General features: G+C 47.2%; 1 protein-coding gene across 12 annotated transcripts in view; it reads right to left on the bottom strand.

Moving 5' to 3' along the window:
• The window catches only part of CAMSAP1 (calmodulin regulated spectrin associated protein 1), a 40320-nt gene extending 37320 nt beyond the window's left edge, over nucleotides 1–3000 (bottom strand). For 2 of the 12 annotated variants that reach the window (XM_083422841.1, XM_083422850.1), the window contains exons 1-2: nucleotides 2426–2977; nucleotides 151–313 (exon numbers count right to left, since the gene is read on the bottom strand). In XM_083422841.1, the coding sequence (XP_083278967.1) occupies nucleotides 151–313 (163 nt within the window). In that variant the 5' untranslated portion in view covers nucleotides 2426–2977. Of the gene's footprint in view, nucleotides 1–150; nucleotides 314–984; nucleotides 1614–1989; nucleotides 2087–2144; nucleotides 2167–2220; nucleotides 2294–2425 lie in introns of those variants that run through there. The other 10 variants (XM_083422849.1, XM_083422848.1, XM_083422842.1 and 7 more) reach the window with 10 other exon arrangements.
• Between the last annotated feature and the right edge of the window lie 10309 nt (nucleotides 3001–13309).

Genomic DNA, 13309 nt, shown 5'->3' with positions numbered 1-13309 from the left:
GGGAATAGGGCAAGCAGGCAAATCGGTTTGGCACATGATTGATATGTAAAACACAGATCATTTCAAATCCATTTAACAGCTGAGAGAGCAAGACAGGGGGAAAGCAAAAGGGGAGAGATAAAAGAATAATCACTCAATAGGGATTTTTACCTATTCCATAGGCTTTAGCACAGATCCATTGTAGATTAGCAGCTATTTTTGCTCGAGCTGAATCATAGAGCTCCAACGGAACGATCTCAGCTGCACTATCTGCTAGAGCATCCATTTTTCTTCTGGTGCTATCCCCACCAGCACAAACATCAACATCCGCCATCTGAAACAAAAATAAAAGAAACCCAGTCTAGCACTCATACACATAATAGGCTCATATGTACAGTAGCAAAGACAAATTCTGTAGTCCCAGAAACACTGGAGGTTTTTTATTGCTATGGTTTGCTCTGCAATTACAGTAAATCTCAGTCTGAATTCTTTCCCCCTTCTAATATTCATTTGATGCTGCATTTTATATATATATATATGAGAGAGAACATGCTAAAGCTACTCTTTCAGCCCTACAATATGAAAGGGAACATACAAATCACACTTGTAGTCATAGTCTTGCTCCAGACACCTCTCCAGCATGTTAACAGCCTAACAATACAGACAGGTACCAGGCAAATTGCTGGAAGGAAAAACCTATTCTCATATGATTTCTCTAACAATTGAAATGAAGGAGGCACAGCAGGGAATGAAGGCAACAGAAGGCAGAAGGCCTAGGGTTTCCCATTCTTGTCATAGCCTCATCTCTTTCCTTCATCCTACTCCTAAGAAGGATGATCGGTTAGCTGAGATGAACAGAAGCACCAGACACCCTGGAGGCAAGAGGATAAAGGGAGAGGGCAGAACAGAAAGGTCCTTCCACCAACATCTTCCTTACCCTTCTTCACCAGCAAACTCTGGCACATGCCAGGGCCAAGGTAGCAAACAAAAGGTGCCTCAGCCTACCTTTTCCAGGCAGAGTGCTGCTCCCCAACAAAGACAACAAAGGACATCCCTTCAGCACCTTCTTCCTCATCTGTCACATCCTCCTTTTTGCTGTCTCACCCGCCTCTCCCTTTTCCAAATATCTCCCTAGCTTTTTTCAGTTGCCTTCAGTCTTTCTCCCCAGTAACTATATATGTGTGTAGGAGTATTAAACCCAGTGCTGCCTATTGCCTTAACCTCTCCCCAATACATTTCCACATCTCCCTTAGTAGACCATAAACTTCTGTTCCCCCTGCTTCTGCTCCAGTTCTCACCCCATAATGTCACTTTCACCTCCCCACACAAAAACACACACAAAGATCCTTAACAGCCCAGTCTCTTTTCACAGCAGACACTGCCTTACACATATCCATGAACCTGACACCCATCAGACAATTCATTTTTGTAATAAATAGCATGGACAATAAACACAGCACAATATGACATTAATGGTGATTAAGACAGCAACACTACTGTTTAATATCCTACGCTTTCCTATATTAAGATTACTCCCTTCCACCATGTACTGCAATACTGGCCTCAACCTTTTCCTCATCCTCTTCACAGCCCATCTCTCCTGATCCTCCAGTTTCTGCCCCTCAACACACCCAGTCCTTGCCCAAACTTCCCACACTTACATCTCAATCTACTGCCTCTCCCACTGTAGTCTACCACACACCCCACACAATAATCAACCCCCCCATTGGCCCACCCTGTCCCTCAACACCTCCTACTCTTATCATGCTGTAGATTTGTTGTTGTTATTATTATTATTGATAAAACACCCACACAGACACCCAATCCTGATCCCCCCAACCTATACTTTTCTACGATTTCCCCATGACCTGTTACTTCTACGCACAAATAACCAGACCCCCACCCCTGCTCCTCTCCCCCAAATTCCCACCCGTCACAACACGGCAATAAGATCCATGGCTGTCTCCCATGCGCACAACAACCGGGCAAACCCCCAGGCCCAGGCTTTACCTCTACCCACAAGCTCCTCTGCCGCCCGCTCCCAGATACCCCATAACCACAAGCAACGTAACCAGATTTCTCCCCTCCTCCTCCCGCCCAACCCCCACCCTGCCAAAAAAAAAAACCAGAACATAAAAAGATCCTGGCCCGCCCACCCCACACACCGAACACGCCCCAATCCCTGCTCATCCTCAGTCGCTCACTCGCGATGATAACACAGGTTAGAACACAATAACACACCCCGCTCAAAAACAGCCAGGCCCCCCTCCCCGCAGAGCCCTTCCGTCCAAGATGTCAGCTCTCCGCTCCCCCCGCCCACACGCCGTGTGTCCCTCACACAAGCCGCCGCCACTGCGCTCCCTCCTCTTCTTCGTCCCCTCAGTTCTGACAGACCCAAATCATGCCGCCGCCCCCCGCCATCATCTGCCGTGCGCCCCCCCCTCACCTTTTTTCCTCCTTCCGAGCCGCAGCTACCTCATGCCAACGCCGGGCCGAGCTCCCCAACCGCCGCCGCCTCACCACTCCCGCGTCGTCGGAGCCCCCACCACCACCACGTCGGCCGCGCCCAGGGCCCAAGGCCTCGCGGCGGCAACGGCAAGGGGTAACCCCCGCACCCACCTACTCCCGCTGGGCTAGGCAGGGCAAGGCAGGGCTGGTCTGGTGGGCAGGCGGGCGGGCCGGGCGGGCTGGCTGCTTCTGTCGCCTCAGCTCAGCCTGGCTCGGCTGAGGGGGCGGGGGAGACTGGAGGGGGGGAACGAGACCGGAGGAAGGGGGGGGGGGAAAGGACGCGCACCCGCGAGGCTCGCGCGCCTCGATAAACGGAGGAGAAGAATGAGGGCGCGCATGCGCCCGCTCGCCAGGTGAAGTAGGTGTAGAGGGTTGAGTGTGTGTGTGAGAGAGAGAGAGGGAGAGAGAGAAAGAGGGAGGGAGGGAATGCGCGTGCGCGTGCCGCGGAGCTCCTTTCTCTTCCCCCGCCGCCACCCCTGACTCCCGCTACGTTCTGTCCGCGAGCCGCGCTTCGGTATCTTTAATGAGCGCGCGCGCGCGCCCGGAAAAGGGGGGGGGGAGAGAGAGAGTGGGTGTACGCGCTCGGGGGGAGGGGGTGTCTCTACAGCTAAGGGTTCATTAGCTGGCAGAGAGAGGGTGGGGGTGCTCTGCAACTCAGGGTTAGCTTACCTGGAGTCAGATGAGAAAGCTAATAAATCAGGGTCACCCGCCTCCTGGGTTGGGTTGTGATCTGCAAGATAGGCTGCTGCTGCTGCTGCTGCTGAGGAGGATAGTGGACTGTAGCATGCAACTACCCAGATCTGTCACTGAGGTCAAGGGTGTCGGAAGCCTGTAAAGACTGAGCCAGAAAGCACAGAAGCTCCTGCTCAAGCGAAGTCAGAACGACCATGCAGGCTGCTGGTGTTGCATACCTCAGCTTGAGAGCCTGGGCACACGCGTGCACGCGAACAGCCTTCGGTACCTTACAGCATTGAGAGGAGGCCCTCCGTTGAATGCCGCAAACGATGCGCCCAGGATCGTGGATGGGTGTAGCGTGGGGGGTGGGCGGCTGCCCCCACAATCAATCAAAATCAATACAAATCTGATGTTCTGCTCCCCCACATAAAAGCCTGCCCCCCCCCAACAAGAATCCTAGCTACGCCCATGCCTAGGATGCCACCAGCGTAAAGGCCCTAGTTCATATCACAAATATCCTGGCGTCCAGGGCAAAGCCTTTGAACCCGTTCTCAAAGAGTAGGCAGGCACCCTGTAGGAGCAGACAGTCCTTTGGAGATGAACCCCAATGCTTGGACTAGGCCACAGGAACCGACCCTCCACAGGTTCCCCACCTCTGGCTTAGACACACATGCAAATATGTAATGTTTCATCAAGGTTTTTGTTAGAATTTTCAAGAGAGAACAACAGAAATGGTCCCCTTAGGATGTGAAGTTTTCTAGCTGGAAAGAATATATTTAAAAATAGGGTCAGTGTTTGATTAACAGCATGCTTATCATGGCTTGGATATTCATTGCAGAGCATTAGAAGAAACCCTGCAATGGGAGACTGGCTTCAAAATTCCTGACATACTTTGAGAATGATGAAAATTACTCCCTTTCTGTTAGGACAATAGATATTCCAAGCTTACGGATAATTGGGACTCTTTCATGTTATACTGAAATGAAATGAAAACATGCAAAGAAATATGTAAGGCAATCCTAAATATCATTCAGGCTGCAGACCTAAACCTCCTTATGTAGGAGCAGGGCAGTCTCTACTGAATTTCAGTGGGCTTACTTCTGAGGAGACAGGTATAGGATTGCACAGTTAAATTTCTTTCAACTGCAATCCCTCCTTTCAGGTAAAAATAATTATTGCAATTGCAGTTGTATGCATTTTTAATTGTATGTATTTTTAAAATGAAAATAGCCATTGGTTTTTGTTTTAAAGAAAGAGTCCAATGCATAAATTGTATCAAAATGAAGGCATTCTCAGGTATCATAATAGGGCATATGGAAGGAGGCAGTCTCTATGAATGAAGCAATTATGGATAACTGTGTTATATTGCCAGAGCCATTCCTGGTTCCGTCTGATAATTGCGTTATAATGACTGTCATATTCCTTGGGATGTTAATCTGATCTTTCTTCCTGAAGGGCAGATTGCTAAATGAACCCGGCACAACCATTATATCTGTGGGGGAGCGGAGGTATACATGCACACACATCCATATGTTAAAAATATGTTACCAAGGTAACAACAGAATTAAAAATTTCCTTTGTATATCATATATATGCCATGGTTCCACCCACACAGAGTATTTTATTTAAATTTGGCAAAGAGAAAATAGGAAAACATGAACTGTACCCAACTAAGTTCTACTCAGACAAGAAAAACCAGTGCTTTTTTTTTAATAAAAAAAAATGTTTAGGGGTACTCGCATTTTCCTATTCATATTGAAATACTGCCCCTCAATGAGGCCAAACTTAGATTCACAAAATGTTTAGGGATATGCGTACCCCTGCATCCCCCCCCCCCAGAAAAAAGCACTGGACAGGACCCACTGAGTTTAATGGACCTATGTTAGGCTGAATCCCAACCTTATTTACCTGGAAGCAAGTCCCTTTGAATTCAACAGGTCTTGTGGTTAGTAGTGTCCAATAATTTCAGTAGGTTTACTCTAGGTATGGTGAACAGCTCCTTAAGAGGAAAGAGGGGGGAGCCATTGCACAATTTAAGGTGCAATTAGAATAAACATTTATAGATTTCAGCTTTTAGATTCCATCTCTCTATGCAAAGCAAACAAATATAGGGAGAGTTCAATTTTTTTTAAGGGCCCCTTGAGGTGTGCTTTTTATGGTGCATTCATGACAATATGTACTTAAGATGGTATTGGGCACCTTTCAATAATGCTTGTGCCTGCAAATGTTTTGGAGCTGACATACAGCTTCATTTCCGGTCGCTGTACACATTGTAACCTCCTGCTGAAATCATGTAAAGGTTTATATCATAAATGGGTTGGGAAATGGGTGTTTTTGTTGTGCTTTAGCATAAGGTGCTCCTCCAGACAACAGTAATGCAGTAACATTGGGAGTACATTGCAGGACAGCTAATAAAACAGAATGATGTGCAGACAGTTCTGTATAATTCCACCATTAATGCACCACCCATGGCGTGCTGCGGAATACACCTGTTTAAAAACGAAACAAAGAAACACCAGTCTGGAGGGATCCTAAATCTACAGATGTGTGAAATTTGTAGCTCACATTTCATGAGACCATACTTACTGCGCACTGAATCTCCCCCGCCCTAGCCAACTAGTAGCTCAATGGCCACTTATGCATTGCCAAAAAAATAAATAAAAGAAAAAATGCAACGCCCCAAAAGAGGACACCAATTTGCATATGCTAATTTATACGTGCAGATGCAAATTTAGAAGTAATAACTCTGAATAAGAAATACACACAGTGCGAAAGACTGCACGCAGGTGACCTGAGCTTGCTCTGTCTGCTATCCAGGTGCTAAGAACTTGCCACATCATTGCACACAAGACAGTATGAAATGTGTTTTGTCCTGAATGTCATCCTCAATGTCTGGTGTCCTCTGCTTTGTTCAAGGCCATTGGTCAGGGGTGCATCCTGTACATGATGTTGCATGCTGGTGGCTCTGCAGAATCATGGATTAACAGAGCTTTAGAGAGGCCATAGTCAGTAGGAATGAGTGCATCTCAGCTGGCAGCTTAAATGTCACCAAAGGAAGTGTTTGACATAAAGTGCAGGTTCTGACGTACACATTTAGATGCAGGTTTATAAATACTTCAATGTAAACAGACATACACATAGTGGGGAAGGTCCAAGTGAAGTGTGTGTCTTCTTAGTCTGCTGTCAGATACTAGCTGCTGATGGGCAGCTTAAGGGTCCCTGGTGCACACATAATAAACGTACAGGATGCTGGACTAGATGGGCTATTGCATGTCCCCTGCCTGAAGCCCTAGAGAGTTGCTGCTGCTGCCACCAGTCAGTATAGACAATGTCAAGCTCCATAGATCAAGGTCTGACCTGGTGGAAGGCAATTTCCTTTGTTCCTAAGTGGGGAGAGCACTGTTGCACTCAGTTCTTGCTTGTGGGCTTCCCATGGGCACACCTGGTTGTTACTGTGAGAACAGGATGCTAGCACTTTGGTTTGATCCAACAAGGTTCATCTATGTTCTTCCCATATGCCCACCCCACCCCTTGTATTACATTCTTTCCCTGGGCCTCTCCTGTGCAAGCTTTGGAATTGCACGATCCTAATGACCTTCTGAATCACTGATGTCCTTCTGCCAAGCTGCCCAGTGATGTGTGTTACGGGGCAAGGGAGGGTGGGGGGCTGTCTAGCAGCATGCATTCCCTGAGTCACACAAAAGACCGAGAGCTGCATGACAGATGCCAGCAAGCACAGTAGCATTGCTAGTGTCCCCATGACAACAGCTTCCCAGTGTGACGTCATAAGAGGTGGAGGGAAAGCCGTCAATATTTCTCAATTGGAGCAATGAGTGTTGATTACGCCACACTTCAGCACCACAGCTCACGAGCTACAGGGATCCCTTGTCACCAGCTTCTCACAAGGATACTGTGGCAGAGGTTTTGAGCGAAGCAGCAAACTGTTTGCAGATGAAGACAACATTTCAGATGTAGTAGTAGTAATAGTAAAGTAAAGGTAAAGGTACCCCTGCCCGTAAGGGCCAGTCTTGACAGACTCTAGGGTTGTGCACCCATCTCACTCAAAGAGGCCGGGGGCCAGCGCTGTCCGAAGACACTTCCGGGTCACGTGGCCAGCGTGACATCGCTGCTCTGGCGAGCCAGAGCCGCACACAGAAACGCCGTTTACCTTCCCGCTAGTAAGCGGTCCCTATTTATCTACTTGCACCCGGGAGTGCTTTCGAACTGCTAGGTTGGCAGGTGTTGGGACCGAACGACGGGAGCGCACCCCGCCGCGGGGATTCGAACCGCCGACCTTTCGATCGGCAAGCCCTAGGCACTGAGGCTTTTACCCACAGCGCCACCCGCGTCCCTAATAGTAATAGTAATAGTAGTATTGCCTTATTTCCTCGCACGGAGCTCAATATGGTGTACACATTTCTCCCCCTCCCCATTCCATCCTCACAACCACCTTGTGAGGTAGGTTAGGCTGAGATGCAGTGACTGGCCAAAGGTGATCTAGTGAGCTTCATGGTCGGGTGTGGGATTTGAACCCAGGTCTCCCAGATCACAGTTCAACACTCTAATCACTATACCACACTGGCTCTGCCTTCTCTTCCCTAGAGAAAGAAGAGCTAGAGTTTGTTACTTCACCGTTTGCTAGCCATTATCTCTGAAAGTGTGGCCCAAATTTATGCCATCCCAATTCCCACCAACCACCCCCAGCTTCACATTCACGCCTCAGGCAAGAGGAAGGAAGATAAAAATACCCTAATCCCTGCCCTTCCCCTGTGCCCCAGTCAAAGGCCTTCTGAGGATTTTGCCTGCTTTTTACAGACAAATAAGAATTTGGCTGAGAGAAAACAGTTAATGCCCAAAGGAGAGGTCAGCAACTGGTGGACCTTGTTTCAGATCTGCCCAGCAGTTGTTGCCAAAGTTACCCTTGTACAGAAGAAGAAGAAGAAGAAGAAGAAGAAGAGGAGTTTGGATTTGATATCCCGCCTTTCACTCCCTTTAAGGAGTCTCAAAGCGGCTAACATTCTCCTTTCCCTTCCTCCCCCACAACAAACACACTGTGAGGTGAGTGGGGCTGAGAGACTTCAGAGAAGTGTGACTAGCCCAAGGTCACCCAGCAGCTGCATGTGGAGGAGCAGAGACGCAAACCCGGTTCCCCAGATTGTGAGACTACCGCTCTTAACCACTACACCACACTGGCTCAGTACAGTAAGCTTGCTTCCACATGTGCTCTCACACACCTCTCCCTTCTCCATACAGGTAAGCTAGAAGCATCAGAGTTCAAACAGATATTCCAGACAGGCAAAAACACTGAATTAGGGTGCAAAGGTGGGCCTGGTTGGGGGGGGAGTGTCTTAGGGAGAATCCTTGTCATAGCTCTCGCCTTCTAACTCATAACTGTTGATGCGTGAGTACAGTCATATCTTGGGTTGAAGTCACTTCAGGTTGAGCATTTTCAGGTTATGCTCCATGGCAACCTGGAAGTAACGGAACACGTTACTTCCGGGTTCCACCGCTCGTGCATGCGCAGACACTCAAAATGACGTCATGCGCAGAAGCGGCGAATCATGACCCACGCAGACACAAGTTGCGTTCGCTTCAGGATGCAAATGGGGCTCCGGAACAGATCCCGTTCGCATCCAGAGGTACCACTCTTGGGTTAGATACACTCTTGGGTTTTCATTTCTTTCTGCAGCAGAGTTCCTTTTACAGAAAAGTTTTACTTCTTTATAGTAGCAGCAGCAGCGGCGGCGGCAGCATTCTAACTATCTCTTAGTGAAATTCCCATTGCAGGAATAAACACCATTTGGTTCTGTTTCTCAGAGTCTTTATTATTTACAAAACTTTACACTGGTCACATACACACACACACATTCCGTTGCCTAGCAACATGTTCAAGACCATTTTCAAGTTTCTTCTATAATATTCCAACAACTGGTAGGTTTAAAATTTTCCTTTAAGGAATCAGCATAGCATCCCAGCATAGGTATACAAGTTTCAAGTTTATAAGGCATGGCACAGCACCATGATAGAGGCAGATATGTTCCTTGCCTGTATGTAGCAATTAACTACTGACCCAACTGTCTTTAAAACTTTAAAACTATTCAAAATAAAAACAAAGTTTGACACAAAAAATGGAAGCAAGAAGAATTACCGACGAAAGAAGAATGGTGGGTGAAATTGATGGACTATGCAGAATTAGACGAATTAACAGGAAGGGTTCGAAATCCGTGGGACCAGAGATTCTTAGAAGACTGGAGTAAATATATGAACTATTTGAAAAGTAATGGTAATGAACAGATTACACTAGTAGGACTGCAAGAAGTTTTGTAAGAAGGATTATTTGAAATATTGCAAGAAAGACTATGAGGAAATTTATTAGTTAATGATAATTAACAGTAATAGAGAAATTAAGAAATGCAGAATAAATGACAATGAAAAATCAGAGGTGTTGACGGAAGTCTACATTGTATAAGATATGAAGTTAGGTTATATGATTGTTGGAAATGATATGTTAAAAAAACCTATATATATATATATATATATATATATAACACAAAACAAGGTAAAACTAGAACAGACTACAGAGCTCAGTGACAAACAGCCTTACCTGTCACTGTCACCATGTTGTCCAACAATTGATTCAACAATTGACCCACACCCCATGCTCTCCTTTTAAGTAGCTGGGCAGGCACAGCTGTTCATAAGAAGAGCTTGCTGGATCAGATCAATGGCCAGCATCCTGTTCCCACAGTGGCCAACTAGATGCCGATGGCAAACCCACAAGCAGGACCCGAACACAAGAGCACTCTGTCCTCATGTGGTCACCCGTAACTAATATTCAGAACCACTGCTGCCTCCAACTGTGGAAAGAGAGCAGAGCCACATTGGCCAGTAGCCATTGATAACTCTTTGCTCCATGAATTTGTCTAATCCTCTTTTAAAGCCATCTAAGTTAGCAGTTTCAGTTTTGCTTGCCTGGCTGGAGACTAGGGATGAGTAGGTGGATGGGTGCGGAAACTAACCTCTGCAAAGTTTAAATTTACATTTGTTGTTCCACCTACTTTTGGTCCCACCCACCACTGTCATGTGGGCCTAAAGAGGTTGCTCAGAAGGCAGTGTGTCCCCAGGCCACAAAAGGTTCTTACCCCCTGCTCTGTGCCCTAACCTTTAAGTGACACTCCTCAATGTAAGAAACTTGACCTGGGACACATTTGCAATGGGATTACAAGTGACAGGGAGTGTTAACAGGACAGACTTGTTGCACTTGTCAAACAGGGACACTGCTGCCACTGTGTTAGCACAAGCCACAGGTGGATGAAGGACTGGATTAAAGTGCAGGACACATATACAGTGTGCAGGGAAATCTTTATTTTTGTCAACCCACCAAATCTTGGCATATGAGGAAATGGAGAGAGGTAAAATACAGCTTTTAAGAGCAGTCTCACATGAAGCTGCCTTGCATCATGTCACACTTTTTTCTCTCCATCTAGTCCAGTGTTGTCTACTCTTGATGGGCATCAGCTTTCCAAGGTTTCTAGCAGAGTTCTTTCCCAGCACTGTCTACCTGGCTGAGTTGCTGAGGTGTTACCAAATGTTAAATGACATCTCAACTTTTCAGAAATTAAAAAATGTCATCAGCAAATGAGGCCCAAGGGAAGATGAGGCTACACAATATTAGTGGGAAGGGGTTCAGTGGAGAAGAAAGTAGGGAGTGTACAGTGGTACCTCGGGTTACAGACGCTTCAGGTTACATACGCTTCAGGTTACAGAGTCCGCTAACCCAGAAATAGTACCTCGGGTTAAGAACTTTGCTTCAGGATGAGAACAGAAATCGTGCTCCAGCAGCACAGCAGCAGCAGGAGGCCCCATTAGCTAAAGAGGTACCTCAGGTTAAGAACAGTTTCAGGTGAAGAACGGACCTCCAGAACGAATTAAGTTCTTAACCTGAGGTACCACTGTACTTGGAAGTGTTGGTCATTCACTTCTTCCCCATGAGCTTCACACACAAAAAAATAATTCATTAAAGGAGATGGAGGGCCTGCGCCTTAAGTGAGTGAATGTATTAATAGTATGAGACGTATTTGAATGTTGCATGTGATGGTGAAAGTAGAGGTGATGTAGGAGGATTGTGATAAGACTCTTTCAGGGAAAAAAGAATAGTGGCCCCAAAGTAACCACAAACTAGGTTATAATCAAAGCAACATGAGTGGGGATGTCTACCCTTTCCCTTTCATGCTACTTTCCTTAGTAAAACAACACTCCCCCCCCCCCCCCAGCAACTGCTATTTGCTGCTTGGAGGAAAATGTGCCACATCAGTGTACCAGGATTAGACAAATTCATGGAGAATAAAGCTATCAGTTGCTACTAGCCACAATGGCTATGCTCTGCCCCCACTGTTGAAGGCAGTATGCCTCTGAATGCCTGTTGCTGGGAGCGATGGGTGGGGGGAGTGATGCTTGCAATCAGGTTTTGTTTGCTTCCCATTGAGGCAGCCAGGTAAAATCACAGTGCGGGGGGGGGGCTGCAAGGGACATGTCCTGGGGTAGTCTTGATGGCCAGGTAGGCCTGAAGGGCCACATTTGGCCCACCATGCCCACCCACCCACCACCTGTAAATTTGCCAGGAAAGGTGCACCCCTGAGCCTGAGATTTCACGGGTCAGACTTGAGACGGAGGGCTGCTCCCAGTTATTATATTTATTTCATAAAATGTATTGACCAATTGATTGGGGGGGGGGACTCAATGTGGTTGTCCCACCACCACCAAAGCAATGTCTTGGGGTGACCCCTGGTGATGTCATGGAGCAGCCACCAGTGATGTCGTTCAGCATGGCACATTAAGCATTAACAACGGTCACTGAGGGCATGCTATTTGTACACACAAAAACACAAAGACTAACAAATGAGGTTAATTGGGAGATGGGAAGGAGCAGACCTCCCTCCAGCAGTAATTTGCAGCCGTCCACCTGCTGCCTGCAGGGAGGCAGGCAAACCTGGAGACTCCAGGTCAGCTGTGGCACCTTTACCTGTGTGCCTATTGAATCAAAGGTGTCATGTAAATAATACAGAACAACAGACCACCGATTCTTACTGGTCGAATTACACAAGGCAATGTCATTTCATAACACTTCCAAAGAAGAGCAAAAGAGCAGCATAAAACACCAAAGGAGAAGCAGGGAGTGATATTGTGTTGTCTGATTGCCCCCCTCCCCCCATTTCCAAATGAGCTGAGCAGCCGTCTGGTTCAGTGGAAGGGCTCATCAATCCAACACGCCTGCCCTCTGGGTCGAAAGAAAAAAAGTGGGGCAGGGGGAGAGAGGAGAGGCACAGCAATCTATTGTATCCGTCTCCTAATTTGTGAATTTTGCCATGAAATATTTATTAGTGCTCCTAATTTGCACACAGACGCGAAGGAAGGAAGGAAGATATAGCGCTGAAAACCGGTTACAACGAAGGTAATCTCACTAGGCATAAATCACTTGTTAAACAGACTTTTCAAGAAGGATTATTAATATTTCTAAAGGCCTTCCCTTCCCCAGCCCCTCTGTGTCACGAGGAAAACCACTCTCCCCACCTCATTGTGCCTGAAATGTGCTTTGTCCTCAGTGTCATCCCAGATGCCTGGCATGCTCCACTTTGTTCTAGGCCAATGGTCAGACGTGATGTTGTGCACTGGTGATTCTACAGAGCCTAAAAGGGGCCTTGGTAGAATAGAGAGGAGTGCATCAAGAGTGGCTGCTTAGACGTGACACCCCCAAAAAAGAGAGATTTGCATAAAGTCTGCATGTGCTAAATTATGTGTAAATAAGATGCAAATTTAGAGTACCGCTGGTGGAGCTGTGGTCTAAACCACAGAGCCTAGGGCTTGCTGATAAGAAGGTTGGCGGTTCGAATGCCTGCGAGGGGGTGAGCTCCCGTTGCTCAGTCCCTGCTCCTGCCAACCTAGCAGTTCAAAAGCACATCAAGTGCAAGTAGATAAATAGGTACCGCTCTGGCGGGAAGGTAAACGGCGTTTCCGTGCGCTGCTCTGGTTAGCCAGACGCGGCTTAGTCGTGCTGGCTCGCTCAACCAATAAAGCGAGCATTGCAACCCCAGAGTTGTCTGCGACTGGACCTAATGGTCAGGGGTCCCTTTACCTTTTACTCAAGAGT

Source organism: Podarcis tiliguerta, assembly GCF_965153285.1.
Source record: "Podarcis tiliguerta genome assembly, chromosome: Z".
NCBI lineage: Eukaryota > Metazoa > Chordata > Lepidosauria > Squamata > Lacertidae > Podarcis > Podarcis tiliguerta.
This window is presented reverse-complemented; position numbering and strand designations above follow the sequence as displayed.